Source organism: Siphateles boraxobius, unplaced genomic scaffold, assembly GCF_051911475.1.
Source record: "Siphateles boraxobius isolate OS27281-9 unplaced genomic scaffold, OSU_SipBor_1 8, whole genome shotgun sequence".
In the NCBI taxonomy this organism is placed as follows: Eukaryota; Metazoa; Chordata; class Actinopteri; order Cypriniformes; family Leuciscidae; genus Siphateles; species Siphateles boraxobius.
This window is the reverse complement of record NW_027509208.1, coordinates 1513417-1529643: the sequence shown is the minus strand read 5'-3', so window position 1 is coordinate 1529643 and position 16227 is coordinate 1513417. Positions and strand designations below refer to the sequence as shown.

The 16227-nt window shown below is 38.5% G+C and overlaps 3 protein-coding genes across 3 annotated transcripts in view; all 3 read right to left on the bottom strand.

Annotated features, from left to right (window-relative positions):
* The window catches only part of adat2 (adenosine deaminase tRNA specific 2), a 50233-nt gene extending 42966 nt beyond the window's left edge, over positions 1 to 7267 (bottom strand). Inside the window, exon 1 of the mRNA XM_077220167.1 lies at positions 7256 to 7267. The gene's annotated coding sequence lies outside the window, so the exon portion shown is untranslated. The remainder of the gene's footprint in view (positions 1 to 7255) is intronic.
* On the bottom strand, positions 7201 to 9152 carry batf3 (basic leucine zipper transcription factor, ATF-like 3). The gene is made up of 3 exons (XM_077220171.1): positions 8669 to 9152; positions 8320 to 8424; positions 7201 to 8087 (listed from the first exon to the last, which is right to left on the bottom strand). Exons 1-3 carry the CDS (start codon positions 8741 to 8743, stop codon positions 7902 to 7904), a joined length of 366 nt encoding a protein of 121 aa, XP_077076286.1. The 5' UTR covers positions 8744 to 9152; the 3' UTR covers positions 7201 to 7901.
* Positions 9153 to 9353: 201 nt separating this feature from the next.
* nsl1 (NSL1 component of MIS12 kinetochore complex) lies at positions 9354 to 16213 on the bottom strand. The gene is made up of 6 exons (XM_077220166.1): positions 15991 to 16213; positions 15465 to 15543; positions 15248 to 15375; positions 14166 to 14220; positions 10101 to 10168; positions 9354 to 9910 (listed from the first exon to the last, which is right to left on the bottom strand). The coding sequence occupies exons 1-6, from the start codon at positions 16156 to 16158 to the stop codon at positions 9671 to 9673; spliced, it is 738 nt and encodes a 245-aa protein (XP_077076281.1). The 5' UTR covers positions 16159 to 16213; the 3' UTR covers positions 9354 to 9670.
* Positions 16214 to 16227: the final 14 nt, after the last annotated feature.

The following is a 16227-nucleotide window of genomic DNA, read 5'->3' as shown; positions in this document are numbered from 1 at the left end:
CTATTTGTGGTTAAACCAGGTTTTATCAATCACATCATTGTTGTCCATGTCAAAAAGGTCAAGTGCACTTGCTACCAGAAGTCTGGGCTGTAACATTCAATTGCATATTTATATAAAAAATGGCTTCATTTTGACTGTCTGTTGTTTGTTTTTGATACTTTATTAATAAAAAAAGATACCACTTGCATTTGAGTCATGCTTTGCTGGTTTTACTGAGGTCAAGTGTGATTAAATAGGATTAAATCAACCTGATTGCATCAGACGAGGCAACACCTTGTTACTTAAAGTGTACTTGAGGTGTTCAAAAAGCAGTTGTGTTGAGATATTTGCTGTAGGGCAAGTCCGCACATGTATAACCTGAGAAACGTGCTGACTGTAAACCCTTGAGGTGATCAAGTTCATGCAGCCAGAGAGCAATGATTCAGCATGTTTCTGCTGATTTTAATGATTATTTCTATTGAAATAGGTGGTTTAATTTAAGACCAACACGTATTATGATTTTTTTTAATTGATTCAAGATGAGGATGGCATTGGAAGGCTTCTAGAAAAAGTCTTCTGAAATTCCCTGGAAAGCCCTCATACCTGAGTTTTGGTAACTCCCTTTTTGGGGGAAAATGCAGTAATTATTCAGAAGTTTAAATAATTGGTTCGTTTTCAAAAAACAATTTCTAGAGGGGAAAAAAACGTGGTTGTACAGGAACTTAAAGTACCTTTTAAACATTGCTTTTTGAGAGGGAGTAACTTAGCATGAGTGGTTTTAATAGGGACAAAAATACACGGTCAAACAGAGACTGCCTAACTTTCACTGATTATCAATAGCAAATACAAGATGCAACCAGGCAATGTTGTAGAATTTCTACCAAATATAAAATTAAAAGATCTTGTTTTTTTAATATTATAAGAGGCTTTTTGTCTACTGACAAAACAAAAATAGCCTTTAATGCGAATATGGCACTTAATAACTAAATAAAAACAAGGTTCCCAAGGTTGATGTTCTCTGCCAGAGTCAAAGGTGAGTTATTAAATCTTATATGGCCGTATAGATAATCTGTTGAAAACCCAAATTAAAAACGTTTGTGCCATCGTTGCTTTGCACTGCACCCTCTCTGTGATCCACAATAAAAACCATCCCTTTTGGCCTTTTTATTTGCTATGCTCCAGTTCAGTTTCAGCTCGAGTCATTCTTATGTTTGTTCACAACCCTTAACGTAGAAAAACATATTTATGGGGCAATCAAGTCTGAGTTTCTGCTCATTGCTTTATCATTGCTGATGCAGATTGATGTCAGACATATGATGATAAACTCTCAGAAATGACTCCCGGATAACTTCCACCTCTTTTCTGAAAACATAGCGCCCATAAAGAAACGCTGTATCACCATCACCAGGAAACGAACACTCTTTGTTCACATTTGTTTCCCAATCAGTGCACTGAAATGAATCACTATTTGGAATTAAAATAATTCGACCAGGTATCATTACACCTTTTTGGAACAAAATGATCACCTCACAGAATGCATAACATGGGACATAAATATTTTGAATGTGAAATTATTTTTTTCTGATTGCTATTTAAATACATTGCATTCCTTTGCATTCATAGAGTGAGCTGGAAGTGAAGCCGATTCCTAACACCTTGGCCTGACTTTCACAGTAATGCAAGTGCACTTTGCCATGAACAAATATGTTCACAGCCCTTGGCAATAAATGCAATCAGCGGAAACTTCACGTTCTGATGCAACCATTTAAAACTGTTGCAATGGTATCTTCAGATGTCAAAAAGGGTGTTGTAATGCTATTTCAAACATCAGTGTTATAACCTTTGAACATGATTGTGATGATTTTAAGGTTTTTGTGTAAGCTGCATTCATGACTGACAGGCTCAGCCTATGACCTGTAAGATAGCAGGAATGCTTTACTCCTTCAGGGTAAAAACAAAAAGTACCCTTCACTACCCTGTAGTTTCTTTTCGTAGATTATTGAATGCATTCAGTGAACAGTCTAGATCATTTCCTGCCCAGTAACATGGAAATGTCCCTTCTTTTTATTACGGGGGAGCTCAAGGAAGCGTGGGTTCAATGGGAACTTTAATGTCTATATTATTCTTTAAGTTCCCGTAAGGTTTTAAAGAGTTCTTAGATGCGAGTCCCAAGAGCAACCACCAACTGTCTCTACCAGGAACTTACAGATAAGGAAGGAAAAGTTACCATAACAGAATTAAGACACACCCCTAATTTCCCATTTCACAATGGGAATTTTCATTCCCCTCTTTTCAGATTTGAAAACATGTCCACTTTAAAGGCAATGCTAAACAGTTTCTGATAATCTTTTCTACTTCCTTCTATTTTCGTGTTGTGACAAGAAGAGACATTTACAGCTCCGACACAGCCTGAACATTTAGGCTACAATGTTGAAGACATACATTTGTTGGAAATATTGATTAAACTGATTATATACAAACTATATCTAAAGACATAGATTAAAAAAAATATTTAGATAAAATAGTATTTTGATGCATGTTCATTAACAATGTGTCCACTAGAGGGCATGGCAACCAATGAATTATAATAGGCCACAAAAGACCGATCTATCTATCTATCTATCTATCTATCTATCTATCTATCTATCTAAAAAATATACTGGATTTTCTAGCTTTTAAATTATAATTAGCCTATGTTCATATAACTAAATGTAAATAATTTTAGTCCCAATCTTTTTTATTGGTAATTAACCAGGCAAAACATAACTGTACATTCATTGAATCAAAAAGAGAAGAACAAAAATTAGTTTGTCTTATATTAAATCCCTCCCTCCCCTATTCAAATTATCATAGTTTTTTTGAATTGCTAAAACACTAAATAAATAAATCTCAATAAATAGCCTAAGTCAAATAAATCACTCTTTCTGTAAAAAAATTAACACGTTCAGGTAGTTAAGACACTCTTCGCAAATCTCATGCACTCTTTTTGCAAAACTCTAAACACATTTTCACTCACTAAAACACATATCGTGATGCACTTACAGTAGGCCTATGTTTCAAAACGCTAAACACAGGCAAAGCAGGCAAAAGTTAATCTTGCAACTACAACACAGCTGCCATCGTTTACACACTACGACTCAAAATTATTCACACTTGTTTCTAATGATGTGACCAAACCAACTGTACAAAATACAAGTCAGTTCAGAGAAAATGTTGCACTGAATGTTGATACCAACAATGGATGTAAACAATATAAGATGGAGATGAGGAAGCGCACGTGCAAGAGGTGGTGAACAAAGAGGAAGAGGGCGAGGACGAGAAAGAGCAAGGTGTGGTGGAGAATGTTGTCAAGGCTGGATCTGCATGGCACAGAGGGGTTTAACCCTTTGCCTGGGGAGAGACAACATTGTCTGTGTCTGTGATGTGGACAAAGTCCTCCGTCCGGACCCAGCATGAAGAGGCGATGCTGAGGCAGAATCAATCTCTCATTGACCTTGATTTTGCAGTTGCACAACTCTTTTGATTGAACTGTAACATGCTTTTCATTTTAGAGTTTTTCAAATTTTTTGGCTTTTGCAGTTGGGTCACTGTAGCCTGGGAAAACCCAGACGAACTTCCAGCAAATTTAGATTTGCTCTGCAAGTTAGTCTGGGGAAGAGCCCATTCAAGCTCATTTCCAGTCTTTCCAAATCGAGGCACCAATCACAAACGTTGAGGCGGGCTTTACAAGATGACGATCGATCTGATTGGTTTTATGGTCCATCCAATTGCGCCCAGAGGCATTTGAGCGACGTCCGTTGGTGACGCCCCTTTGGAAGTGAGCTGTCAATGAACCTTCCCCAGACCTTAAAGCTGCAGTAGGGAGTTTTGAGAAAATGTTGACTTAGCCTGAAAATTTGAACAAGCACAACTTACAGATCCAACCCCCTTGCTCTCTGCTGCACTACAGCTCCTCCCTCCACAGCTCCTCCCCCACAGTTCCTCCTCCACAGCTCCTCCCCCACAGCTCCTCCCTCCACAGCTCCTCCCCCACAGCTCCTCCCTCCACAGCTCCTCCCCCACAGCTCCTCCTCCACAGCTCCTACCCCACAGCTCCTCCCTCCACAGCTCCTCCCCCACAGTTCCTCCTCCACAGCTCCTCCCCCACAGCTCCTCCCTCCACAGCTCCTCCCCCACAGCTCCTCCCTCCACAGCTCCTCCCCCACAGCTCCTCCTCCACAGCTCCTCCCCCACAGCTCCTCCCTCCACAGCTCCTCCCCCACAGCTCCTCCCTCCACAGCTCCTCCCCCACAGCTTCTCCCTCCACAGCTCCTCCCTCCACAGCTCCTCCCTCCACAGCTCCTCCCCCACAGCTTCTCCCTCCACAGCTCCTCCCTCCACAGCTCCTCCCCCACAGCTCCTCCCTCCACAGCTCCTCCCCCACATCTCCTCCCTCCACAGCTCCTCCTCCACAGCTCCTCCCCCACAGCTCCTCCCTCCACAGCTCCTCCCCCACAGCTCCTACCTCCACAGCTCCTCCCCCACAGCTCCTCCCTCCATCCCCACATCTCCTCCCCCACAGCTCCTCCCTCCACAGCTCCTCCCCCACAGCTCCTACCCCACAGCTCCTCCCCCCACAGCTCCTCCCTCCACAGCTCCTCCCTCCACAGCTCCTCCCTCCACAGCTCCTCCCCCACAGCTCCTCCCTCCACAGCTCCTCCCTCCACAGCTCCTCCCTCCACAGCTCCTCCCCCACAGCTCCTCCCTCCACAGCTCCTCCCTCCACAGCTCCTCCCCCACAGCTCCTCCCTCCACAGCTCCTCCCCCACAGCGGAGCCTGCCGTGAACGCGCAGGCTAGTAAGCAGGACCACCGATGACGGCGGATTATAAACAGTTATGGAATATTCACTAATAGGGACGAAACATCAACAATATGCTTAACATTGACTATGGCCTGCCCATACTTTGACTACAAACTTGGTCCTCAAATCATTATGTATTTTGGAATACATGTAACTTTATAACGTTGCACTCTTTCTATAAGTTATAAATAGCTAGTAAGATAACGTTAAAGGATTAGTTCACTTTTGCTGATAATTTACTCACCCCCATGTCATCCAAGATGTCCATGTCTTTCTTTCTTCAGTCGAAAAGAAATTAAGGTTTTTGATGAAAACATTCCAGGCTTTTTCTCCATATAATGGACTTCATTAGGACACAAACGTTTCAAGGACCAAATGACAGTTTCAGTGCAGCTTCAAAGGGCTTTAAACGATACCAGACGATGAACAAGGGTCTTATCTAGCGAAACGATCGGTCATTTCAAAAATAAATACAAGCACAAATGCTCGCCTTGCTCTGTTCTGTACGTTCGTAATCCTGTTCGAACTCGTTCATCCAAATGAACAAATCTTTTTTCGAGTCATTTCGTTCGTTGAATGAACGAAATGACTCCGAAAAAGACTCGTTCAAAATGAACAAATCTTTTTTCGAGTCATTACGTTTGTTGAATGAACGAAATGACTGGAAAAAAGATTCGTTCATTTGGATGAACGAGTTCGAACAGGATCACGAACGACGGTACGCGCTCTCGCTGTGCAAGAGAGGGGTGATCAGCGCGTACACGAGCGTGATTGACACTGCTAAGACATTCCTCCTGGCTCTGATTGGTTGTTTCTGACCGGGAGCGGTGTATTTCTGCAAATGGCAATAGGACCACAGGGAGGAGCCAGAGGAACTTGATTTTTTCACAGATTGTCTGCTCATTATTTACTTTCAGGACACAATGACAGTTTTAACAAATATTTGTTTACAAAAGTTACCTACTGGAGCTTTAACTCCATTACAACTGAGAAGTGTCTGGTTTTAACCAGGCTAGGGTCACTGCATTTTCACAGTAAACTATTTATTTACACTACAACTTTTTTTTTTTTTACATAACTGCAAAATCTGTTTACTTTGTTACAATATACTTTTTCTGTAACTGCATTCTGGATTATGTGTTCTCCATTTTTTGATGTAGTGTCTAATGAATGAGCACAGTAGTGTTTATTATACTGACTCGCTGTGTGTATGATCTGAAAGCACTCTTTGATTTTGAGCACAGATCAAATGGTTGATTTTGCCAGAAGAGTCCGAGGTTCTCTGAATGTAGTTTGAAGATTTGGTTTTGTGTTTAAGGTTTTGAGAAAGTGGGGGATGGTTCTGAGAAATGTGTTTTAGCAATTCAGAAAAACAGTAAAATCATTAACTCACACCCATACATTTAGAGAAGTAAAAAAAAAGAAAGAAGAAGAAATAAACAACAAAAATTGACTAAATTAATTAAATTAATAATATTTATTTTCTCTCTTCAATATGAATCTTTTCTCTTTCAATTTACTAGGATTTAATTACAGTGCAACCCTAAATGTAAATAATTGTAAGACTTATTGGGACCCTTGAAAGTTTGCCGAGGCCCCCAGTGGTCCCCGGATCCCTCGTTGAGAACCACTTCCATATATAATTTTTTTTAATCATCCAAAGAAGACATTTTTATACGGAACTTGCTCTATCTAATGTTACTGAAACTCTCTGATATTTTGGGAAGAGGTAAAACATTCAAATCCAGGAATACAGACCTTTGTGACCAGAAAGTTAATAGTGGTTCTACTCTAGACATATGATGCAATATTGGTTCTACTCTACTGTACATACCAGATAACCCATTTGTGATGCATCATGTATAAAATAATACATTGTTGCAAACAGTATCATGAGGTTATGCACCGTTGTAATTGCTATGAAAAAAAAATCTGCATTTTAAACTGATGCGCTATAAACAAATTTCCCAATTCCCAAATCAAACTTAATGCAATACTTTATCCTTTACACTAAACCCATTCTAAACAATTCCATGTGCACTAGCATAGTCATGAACAAACAAATATACTAAATTATACTAAAACTTTCTGTTTTATAAGTTTGTTTGTTTTTTACATTCTCAAACAATGCTTTTTGGCTTTAACGTTTTAAAACGAAAGTCAACAGATCCAAACTCTAGGACTTTTCAGAAGAGAAGAGAAAACTGGAAGAGAAATATAGAAGTGTGTACCCTGCACTGGTTAGGAAGGTAAGTCCATGGGAGTTTGAGGAAGTGATACATACAAGAAAAAAATCTGACCACCATCTTACCGCAACCACCCCCAGATATGGTTTCAACACAAATTAGAAAAAAGAAAAAAAAACTACACATTTGGTCCTTTTCTGATTCAGTGACCTCATTTTAATAGAAATTGAATCACTATTACAATTTACGTAATACTGGATTTCAACCTGCATCTGCGTCATAGAGTTTATAAACAGTGATTCCTTTTTATTAAAATAAAATAATGATCCTAATACTTACAATACACACCCACAGCAAAACATGAACATGCTAGACAGAATAGTAACACTGGCATTTGAATTAAGCTGTTGTGGTTATTTTTAATAGTGCAGCAATAACAAAACTGCTGTAACTGAGCTTTGAAACTAACCTTAGATATTTTGGTCGGATACGCTCTCATAAAGCAGAAGTCCCTTCTCGCATGTCGTTCATTCACAGTCCACCAACTGTGGTATAACAGATGGTTTAGTTAGTGGTTATGGACTCTATCACAGTAAATATGGTGGATTTACTCACGTGAGACATAACCCATGGGAAAATAACATACGACTACAGAGAATCTGTATTCTGAACCTGTCAAAATGCAAACGAGAATGTTTGAGCGTGAATTAATCATTCAACTGCATGTTAACGGAAAACACTGCATACTGAACTCACGTGTTAATACTTTAAAATAAAAAGCATAAAAACTCCATGCCGCAAGTCTGCGTGAATCACTTGCATTTAGGATACTTAATTTATCCTTAAATGGAAATTCAGACATGCTCCATTCATGAGCATCAGATGTGAATATCTTTATCTAGACATGAACTCAGGTGGCACTGCGCCTGTGGACCTTGTTGTGGAGGTCATACCACAGTTCAAGACAGGGCATAAAGGCTCATGGGCTTTGAGGGCATCTGTTATGCACTGCTGTTCCTCAATCAAAAGCTGGACTTCCTTCCTCAGCAGACTGTTCTCCTGTTCCAGACACTCGTACTCCTGGTTACACAAAATTTCAATATGTCAAAAAGCACATCAATCACATGCGCATCACTGTGCATTTGGTGTACTTTCCAATGTCTGCCCAGTTATTGTCAATAATATGTCTGTAGGGGGCAAAAAAAAAAAAAGTATAAACCTGCAGTTTACCGGAAAAAAACAAAACAAATGCTGAAATCAACATATTTTACATTCTATGCAGCAGCCTACATATAATAAGCAGGGTGGATACCTCGTGCAACTCGTCAGCTCTCTGGGTTTGTTTTTTGCGACTTCTCTGTGCAGCAACTCGGTTCTTCTCTCTTCTTTTCAACCTTTTCTCATCATCATCAGAGCTCTGAATCATAATCAGATGTTGTAGGAGTTATGCTGTTGTTTCTCGAACATTTTGCAATACTGTGCAGGATTAACGTATTAGTAAACCATCCAATTATTTTGGATGGCACTGATCCATCGATGAGAATGAACATGTTAGAAAGTAGTTTGTAAATTATGTAGGCTACATTTTTACTCATTTATAACATTGTTTATGCGTTTGCAATTATTTAAAGAAAATAAACAAGCATAAAAAAGTAACATACCTCACTCTTTCGAAACAACCGTAAAGCTGGAGCATCATTTCGAGTAAAGTTACTTGTCGCATTGAAAAGTGACATGACAGGTGCAGGAGAGCACGAGGACAATGAAGACTTACGCCCACTAAACTGGATATAAAATTAAAGCAGCAAATTAAGAGTACGTGTTAATTAACGCAAAGTCAGACATTTTTTAAACTGTCAGTCAACGTGCTACAGTGACATTAGTGATTTCTTGCAAATGCCGTCGGCGGATGTTCTTTGAAGTCACGTGGTGCTCTCGAGGACGCCACAGTAACTTCTGTCGGTTTTCGCTTTTGGGTCATTCCACGAAATGACCATTTTGAGAAGGTGCTTTTTTAAAATTAATTATGTAAACATTTTTTGGGGTAATCAAATAAGTTACATTTACATTACGTCAAAATACCCTACGGTGGCATATGAATTATAAAAGGTAACATGTTTGAAAGTTAATTTAGCCATTACTAACCTTGTGCTCAAAAGTTACAACACAATTATGGGTTTGATAGAAATAGAAATTAATCCCGATATCCTTTTCAATCAGTTTGCTTTACAATTTTATCAGTTTAAAGTTCCTCCACCCTTTTGGAGAAAATGAGACAAAACATATAGCGTCAGATTTTCATCTTTGTTCATGAAGGATCTAAAAGAGGGACCCTTTCAATCGATGTTTAATTAGTCCACGTGTTTAATAAAAAAATGCCAGTTAATTTGGAAACCAACACTGGTAGACCAAGAACACCTTGTGGTATGAACCTGGACCACAATAGCACAACAGTTCTCTAAAAATGTAATTTATTGGATTTAATGGAAAAGGAAAGTGATGAAACACTTAATTTCTTCTAAACTACATGCATGAAGTATTTCTGACCAGAATATCTATTTACATTAAATGATTAAGAATCAGCATACAAAACACTTATTTAGTGGCAGGTGTCAATGCACTCCTATACTGCCCTTCTCCATTTCCACACAAACACATACACATTAAATTGCATTTGCATCAGTCTTTTGGATGATTTTTGGGGCAGGAACATAGTCTGCACTGTATTCTGAATCAGAAGCAGCTCTTTTGATGCTGGATGGAAGCCTGTGGTGAAGGTCTGGACAGACATCTCCTACTGAGCTGCCGAACACTTCTCTGTAGACTTCCACCGTCTCCGCTGAAGTCTGCATGTCGAGAACTTGACGCAAGCCCTCAGCTGCCTGCTTCAGACTTTTCAGAGACTGAATAGAATGAAGGAAAATGGGGAATGTTAATACAAATGTATTTTTGTCTAGCTATTACTGAGATTTTCAGCTTGTCAGTATACTTAAAGATTTTTGAGTTTAAATAGACAAGCACATAGTAACATGCAATTCAGATGTACATGCAGTTCAGAAGAACTGTATAAAGGCAAATAACATTGTTTTGTACCTTCATAACCGAACCGGCTTGTTTGAACATTGTTGGTGCAGCAGCGGACACATTTCTGATGATAGCGTCTGTGAAAACAATGTTTAACAGGTATGTATTAATATTGCATAAAGCACTGTTTGTATCACAATGTACTTTTGTGTTTGTACACAAAGTACATTGTGTTTGTATCACAATGTAGGCCTACTTTTGAACTTCCGGTTGAGAGTGTACGCTGTGCGTGGATGTCTGCCGCTACTCTCCCGGGTTTTTATACTTTAATTTGTTTGTTTTACATTTATTAGTTTATATAAGATCTGGTTTAACCTGTTTTTAATTTTTTTTCTTTTTTTTTTCTCGTCTGAGTCGCCGCTCGACTGCGCTTGTTGTAGTCGCGTCCGGGACAATACAAAGCGTTTCAAGAGCTGCGACATCTTGTTATATTGTGGATCAGCAGTTTTTGGATTTACGGATCTACATTTTTGGCCCATTTTTGGAGTAGCTTCATGCATGACATCTGCTTGAGTGGATTACCGTACACATTTGCTGTTCACATCATGGAGTTGTAAACAGGGAAAAGGAAATATTTTCATGGACCACGCATGGATATATATCATTGACGGTCATTTGGATTTGTATTAGACTCAGTAAATGGTGAGTGTTTTCTCTAAGGGGGAATTGTATCATGACCACATTGTTGTGTGGCAGCTGGACTTTATTGACTGTTTTGGGGATTTTCGTCACTTGGAATAGTGTACGTTACCCCTTTGAAATGTCTTTACCACCGGCTTGTAGCGGTGTGTCAATCAACTACACTGAATTAGAACTCAAGTGTTTGGATGGTCGATCTGAGTCTCATCTGACGCCGAGCACTTATTCTCGGTGCGTTGAATTGGGGATCATCCGACGGCCGAGATATATTCATTAGGGTTCCCGCCGGTCAAGTTTTCCAGCTACCACTGCAATCTCTGGGCAGATACCGGTTATATGGTCTACGAAGCGGTTGGCACCGAGCTTGAAGAAATTGAAACGTGATGTGAAACTTGTTCCCCTAAAATTCGTCCTTCAAAAACCTTCCTTCATGAATCCTCCTCTTTGGGAAATAACATGATGCCACCTAAAATGGCGTTGATAAACGCCAGATCTGTTGCAAACAAAACTTTTTTGCTGAATGACTTTTTCTCATCAAATAACTTGGATTTTCTCTTCATTACTGAAACATGGCTCACTCCAGACGATCGAACTTCTTTATCTGAACTCTGCCCTACGAACTGTAATTATCTCAGTTGACCTAGAACTTCTGGTCGTGGTGGGGTGGGGGGGGTCGCTGTGATTTTGAAGAACTTGTTTTTATGTAAGCTTTTTTCTACAGACTCTTATTCCAGTTTTGAGGCTTTGTTTTGTAAAGTCGATTTACCGAAACCTGTGCTTTGTGCCCTAATCTACAGAGCACCAAAATCCAATAAGGATTTTTTAACAGAGTTCTCTGATTTTCTATCTAATTTGGCCACAAAAGCTGACGATGTTTTGCTTTTAGGCGATTTCAATATACATGTTTGTTGCCCACAAAAGCCACTTGTAAGAGAGTTCACTCAACCTTTAGACTCTTTTTAACTTAACACAATATATTTCCGACTCCACACATATGCTGGGCCACACTCTTGACCTTGTTATGACTACAGGTTTTCCTATAGTAAATATTGAAATTCGTGATAATGGGCTTTCTGATCATCTGCCAATAATTTTTGATTGTTCTATCCCTGCTTTAAAACCTGAAAACAGCTCCTCCACTTACCTGTCTAGAGTTATCAACTCCTCTACTGCCGCACAGTTTATCGAGGCTTTTAAAGAACTCCCAGTAGGTGTCACTACACACTATTCTGATGTTGATGACTTGGTCGTTAGTTTTAATATATCATGTACTGGGATTTTAAATGAAATCGCCCCCCATAAAGTCAGGACACTAAAACCAAAAAAACAGCCTTGCATAAACAAAGTTTGTACTTTAAGAAAAGAGTGTAGAAGAGCAGCAAGAAAATGGAGGAAGGGTAAATTACAAATGTCCTACCAGTTATTACAAAATTCCTTAGTCAAATTTCAAGAGGAGGCTGCCTTTCAAAGGTCTAAATATTTTTCTAATTTGATTGCTCAAAATTCCCAATGTCCAAAGTTTTTGTTCGCTACTATAAATTCAGTATTAAATTCGTCAATTGAGATTGGTATTGTTCAGAGCACAGAGTTGTTTGAGAAGTTTTGCAGCTTTTTCATAAACAAAATCCTTTGCATTAAATCACAGATTGTACTGAATCCATCCCAGAAGGTCTGGCGTTTGCCTCTGAGTAGCTAGATTTTCACACTTCCGTCCGATCTTACATTCTGAACTAACGAATATAGTGTCCAGTTTAAGATCGACCACTTGTTCACTTGATGTTATACCAACTAGATTACTAAAGGAAGTTCTGGATTCAGTTGCACCAAATCTCATTTCTGTCATTAACAGTTCCTTTCAGACGATTTCCGTTCCATCTTGCTTCAAACATGCAGTAGTTCATCCGCTGCTTAAAAAGGAAAATTTGGACACATCTGATTTTAATAATTATAGGCCTATTTCGACTGCCTTTCTTGTCGAAAGTATTGGAGAAAGCTGCTTTAAATCAGTTATCCCCTTACTTAATTGAGAACAATATACTGGATCCGTTTCAGTCTGGGTTTAGATCCAAGCACAGTACTGAATCAGCCCTGCTAAGAGTGGTAAACGACTTCTTATTATTTGTGGATTCCGGAAATTGTGCAGTTCTGGTATTGTTGGATCTCAGTGTAGCTTTTGATACAGTGGATCACTGTATTCTTTTAAATAGGTTAAAAACTGAGGCTGGTATTTGTGATTCAGCTGTAGAGTGGTTCGAATCTTACTTCTCTGAGAGGAGTTTCTCTGTTGAGATCGGTCAGTTTCATTCATCACCTGTTCCTGTCACGGGGGAGTACCGCAAGGCTCCTTTTTGGGACCGATTTTGTTTTCATTATATATGCTACCGCTTCGTTATATTTTTGAATCTCATCAGATTCCTTATATTTATGCGGATGATACCCAGTTGTACATGCCAATAAAATCTGGGTCTAAGTCCTTATCCGATTTATTAGCCTGCGTAAGTGACATTAAAAGTAGGATGGGTGAAAATCTTCTCAGTTAACTGAAAACAAGACTGAAGTTATTTTATTTGGCGCCCCCCATTTGGTAGATAGTCTGACCTCTGATTTAGGATCTCTGAAAGCTAACATCCGCACTCATGTAAAAAACCTGGGTGTCATTGTCGACTCTGAGTTAAAATTCGACAAGCAAATAAACTCGGTTGTCAGAAGCAGTTTTTTTCAGCTCAGGAGCTTACGAAAACTAAAATCTATTTTATGTTTTGGTGACCTAGAGACAGTCATTCACGCTTTCATTTCAACAAGGCTAGATTATTGTAACGCTTTGTATGCTGGTCTCAACCATTTTTCATTAATGCGCTTGCAACTAGTACAAAATGCTGCAGCTCGTTTTTTAATGGGTAAGAAAAAACGTGAGCATATCAGCCCTATTTTATCACATCTGCATTGGTTACCGGTCAAGTTAAGAATTGAATACAAGGTTTTGACTTTTGTATTTAAAGCTTTGCATGGTCTTGCTCCAGTTTATATCACAGACCTCATTTGTCCATACTCTCCACTAAGAACTCTTAGATCATCTACTGAAAAATTATTAACTATCCCTCGCTCTCGCTTGAAAACAAAAGGTGATAGAGCTTTTTCCGTTTTGGGTCCGAGGCTGTGGAATTCGTTACCTCAATATGTTAGGTCAGCTTCCTCTTTATATGCATTCAAGTCAGCTTTGAAAACACATCTTTTTTCTCAGGCGTACTCATAACTGAGGATATGTTGCCTTAGTGAGTTAAAGTTTTATACTATGAAATTTTGTACGATGTTTGTTTTTATTGTGTTTTTGTGAAGCACCTTGGTCAGCAGAAATGCTGTTTTAAGGTGCTATATAAATAAAAGTGACCTTGACCTTTTGCACAAAAAAAAAGAAAAAAGGATGGGGGCACACACCTTGAGCTGGATCCGGTTTTATGTCTTGTGTCTTCACTGCCTGTTCATACAAACCCTAAAATAATGGATGAACAGTAAAAACATATGAGCTACATTCACACAACAACATCAGGGGAGATTCAGTCTTCTAGAAAATCAAGCTGAGCTCTTCTCAGAAAAAACATAAAAGTTTATAGCACTTTTCATCCCAGTGTCTCATGAGTTACAGCAAACACAATAGATAATTTTTTAATATATTAGGACATCTAGTGGCCAGAGGCGGAACACCTAAAATTTTAACAGAATTAATTTACAGCGTGATTTGTGTTCCCAAATAATTCAAAATTAACAAATAATAAAAATATATAATCATAATTATAATTAAAAAAGTAATTTTCTAATGTTATTATTGATTACGTTTTCCTTAGAAACATTGCCGTTTGGATTTAAGTAGGCAAATGCTTAAGAGTCTATGACTGGATCATTATCGCAGTGACAATTATGTTTCTAGCGTGTTATATGTTTGGCAACAGTTCTTCTAACCCTAATTGATGGAGTGTGTAGCTTTTCATTTCTTAAACAACCATGTACGAAACACCTGGCCATATTCCAGGATGACAATGTCAAGATTCATCAGGCTCAAATTGTGAAAGAATAGTTGTGAGGGAGCACGAAGAATAATTTTCACATATGAATTGGCACCTCTGACTGAGTCCAGACCTTAAATTCAGTGAAAGTCTTTGGGATGTGCTGGAGGAGACTTTACTGGAGTAGCATTGTCAATACAAGATCTTGACCAAAAATGTATGCACCTCTTGATGGAAATAACATCACAACATTTATAAAAAAAAAAATCATCAATAAGGGTTAGATGAGCTGTTGCCAAACATACAACATGCTAGAAGCATAATAATCACTGCAATAATGATCCAATCATAGACTATTAGAGCAGTCAAATCGATTAAACGCATCTAACATAAAAGTTTGTACATCTATGCGTGTATAGCCTATACACATTACACACAGACTTCTAATAATCTTTCGTGATTCATAATTATTTGTGTAATGGAGTTTCAAATAAAAAGAAAAATAGCATGTCTCACCAGAAGTTTCCTCTCTGCTCTTAATGATCGCACAACCTGCTTGCGTATTTGTTTTGGGTAAGAGCTGCGTTTGCAGGCGGTCTCTACTATCTTCTCATCCAGAATGTCATTTACAGTGCTCTCATTATCTATATATATGTATATATATAAAAAAAGTTCATTATGTCGTTGCCTTGTTTTGCAAAATAAGTTCTCTGAAACTGTGACAGCAACTTACCTTCACAATATTCCTCTGACGCCTCGTCCCATGACAAGCCACCAATAACTATATTTTCTTGTACTGTGAACTCAAAATTCTAAAAGATAAAAGAGACAAATAAGGTGAATGGAAGAAAAAACAAAGACTATGACAACAAATATGATGAAAAACACTTTTGAGTTAATTAGTCCAAGCAGATTTACCAATACAAAAATGTAACAGTTTTGTTAACGTAAAAGTATAGTAACCATGTTATTTTTGGCGGATTGCTTACCATTTGTATAAGCACAGTTTTACTACAAATACCATGTTTTTTGGTTTTATTTGTAGTAAAACCATGATTTATTTTCGTAAGGGATAACTAACGTTACAGCCACAGTTGCAATAAAAGTCGATGTCATAAGTAGCTTATGATTACCACAAAAATACCACAGGAAAAATAGATGGTGTTACAGTAGTAAAAAAACAAAACATAAAAAACATGGTAAACTTGATATGGACAAGTATAATGCAACTGACATATCTTTTATGTTACTAGACTTACCACAACCATTTCTTGCAAAAGTTTGGTCTTATCTTCCAGAGAAATATGGCATTGGTAATCGAGCAACTTTTTAAATAAGTCTTTATACTTTTCAAGTTGATCACGAACAATTTTTTTCGACTTGACATTTACTCTCGAATCCGCCCCACTCGCACGGTCGTCCTCCATGACTGCCGCTTATTTTTCAAAATAACACTGGAACCGGAAGCAGAATGTGTTACTACGAAATAAACCCTG

Bases quoted from the DNA above. Each gene is read 5' to 3' on its own strand.
- nsl1 (XM_077220166.1), bottom strand. From the start codon at position 16,158: ATGGAGGACGACCGTGCGAGTGGGGCGGATTCGAGAGTAAATGTCAAG. The intron at 14,221-15,247 runs GTGAGACATGCT...CCATTATTTTAG, and splicing joins GAGCAGAGAGGAAACTTCTG to GGTTTGTATGAACAGGCAGT. The intron at 9,911-10,100 runs GTACAAAACAAT...CATTCTATTCAG, and splicing joins AAGCCGGTTCGGTTATGAAG to TCTCTGAAAAGTCTGAAGCA.
- batf3 (XM_077220171.1), bottom strand. From the start codon at position 8,743: ATGTCACTTTTCAATGCGACAAGTAACTTTACTCGAAATGATGCTCCA. The intron at 8,425-8,668 runs GTATGTTACTTT...ATTATGATTCAG, and splicing joins GGTTGTTTCGAAAGAGTGAG to AGCTCTGATGATGATGAGAA. The intron at 8,088-8,319 runs GTATCCACCCTG...TTGTGTAACCAG, and splicing joins GAGCTGACGAGTTGCACGAG to GAGTACGAGTGTCTGGAACA.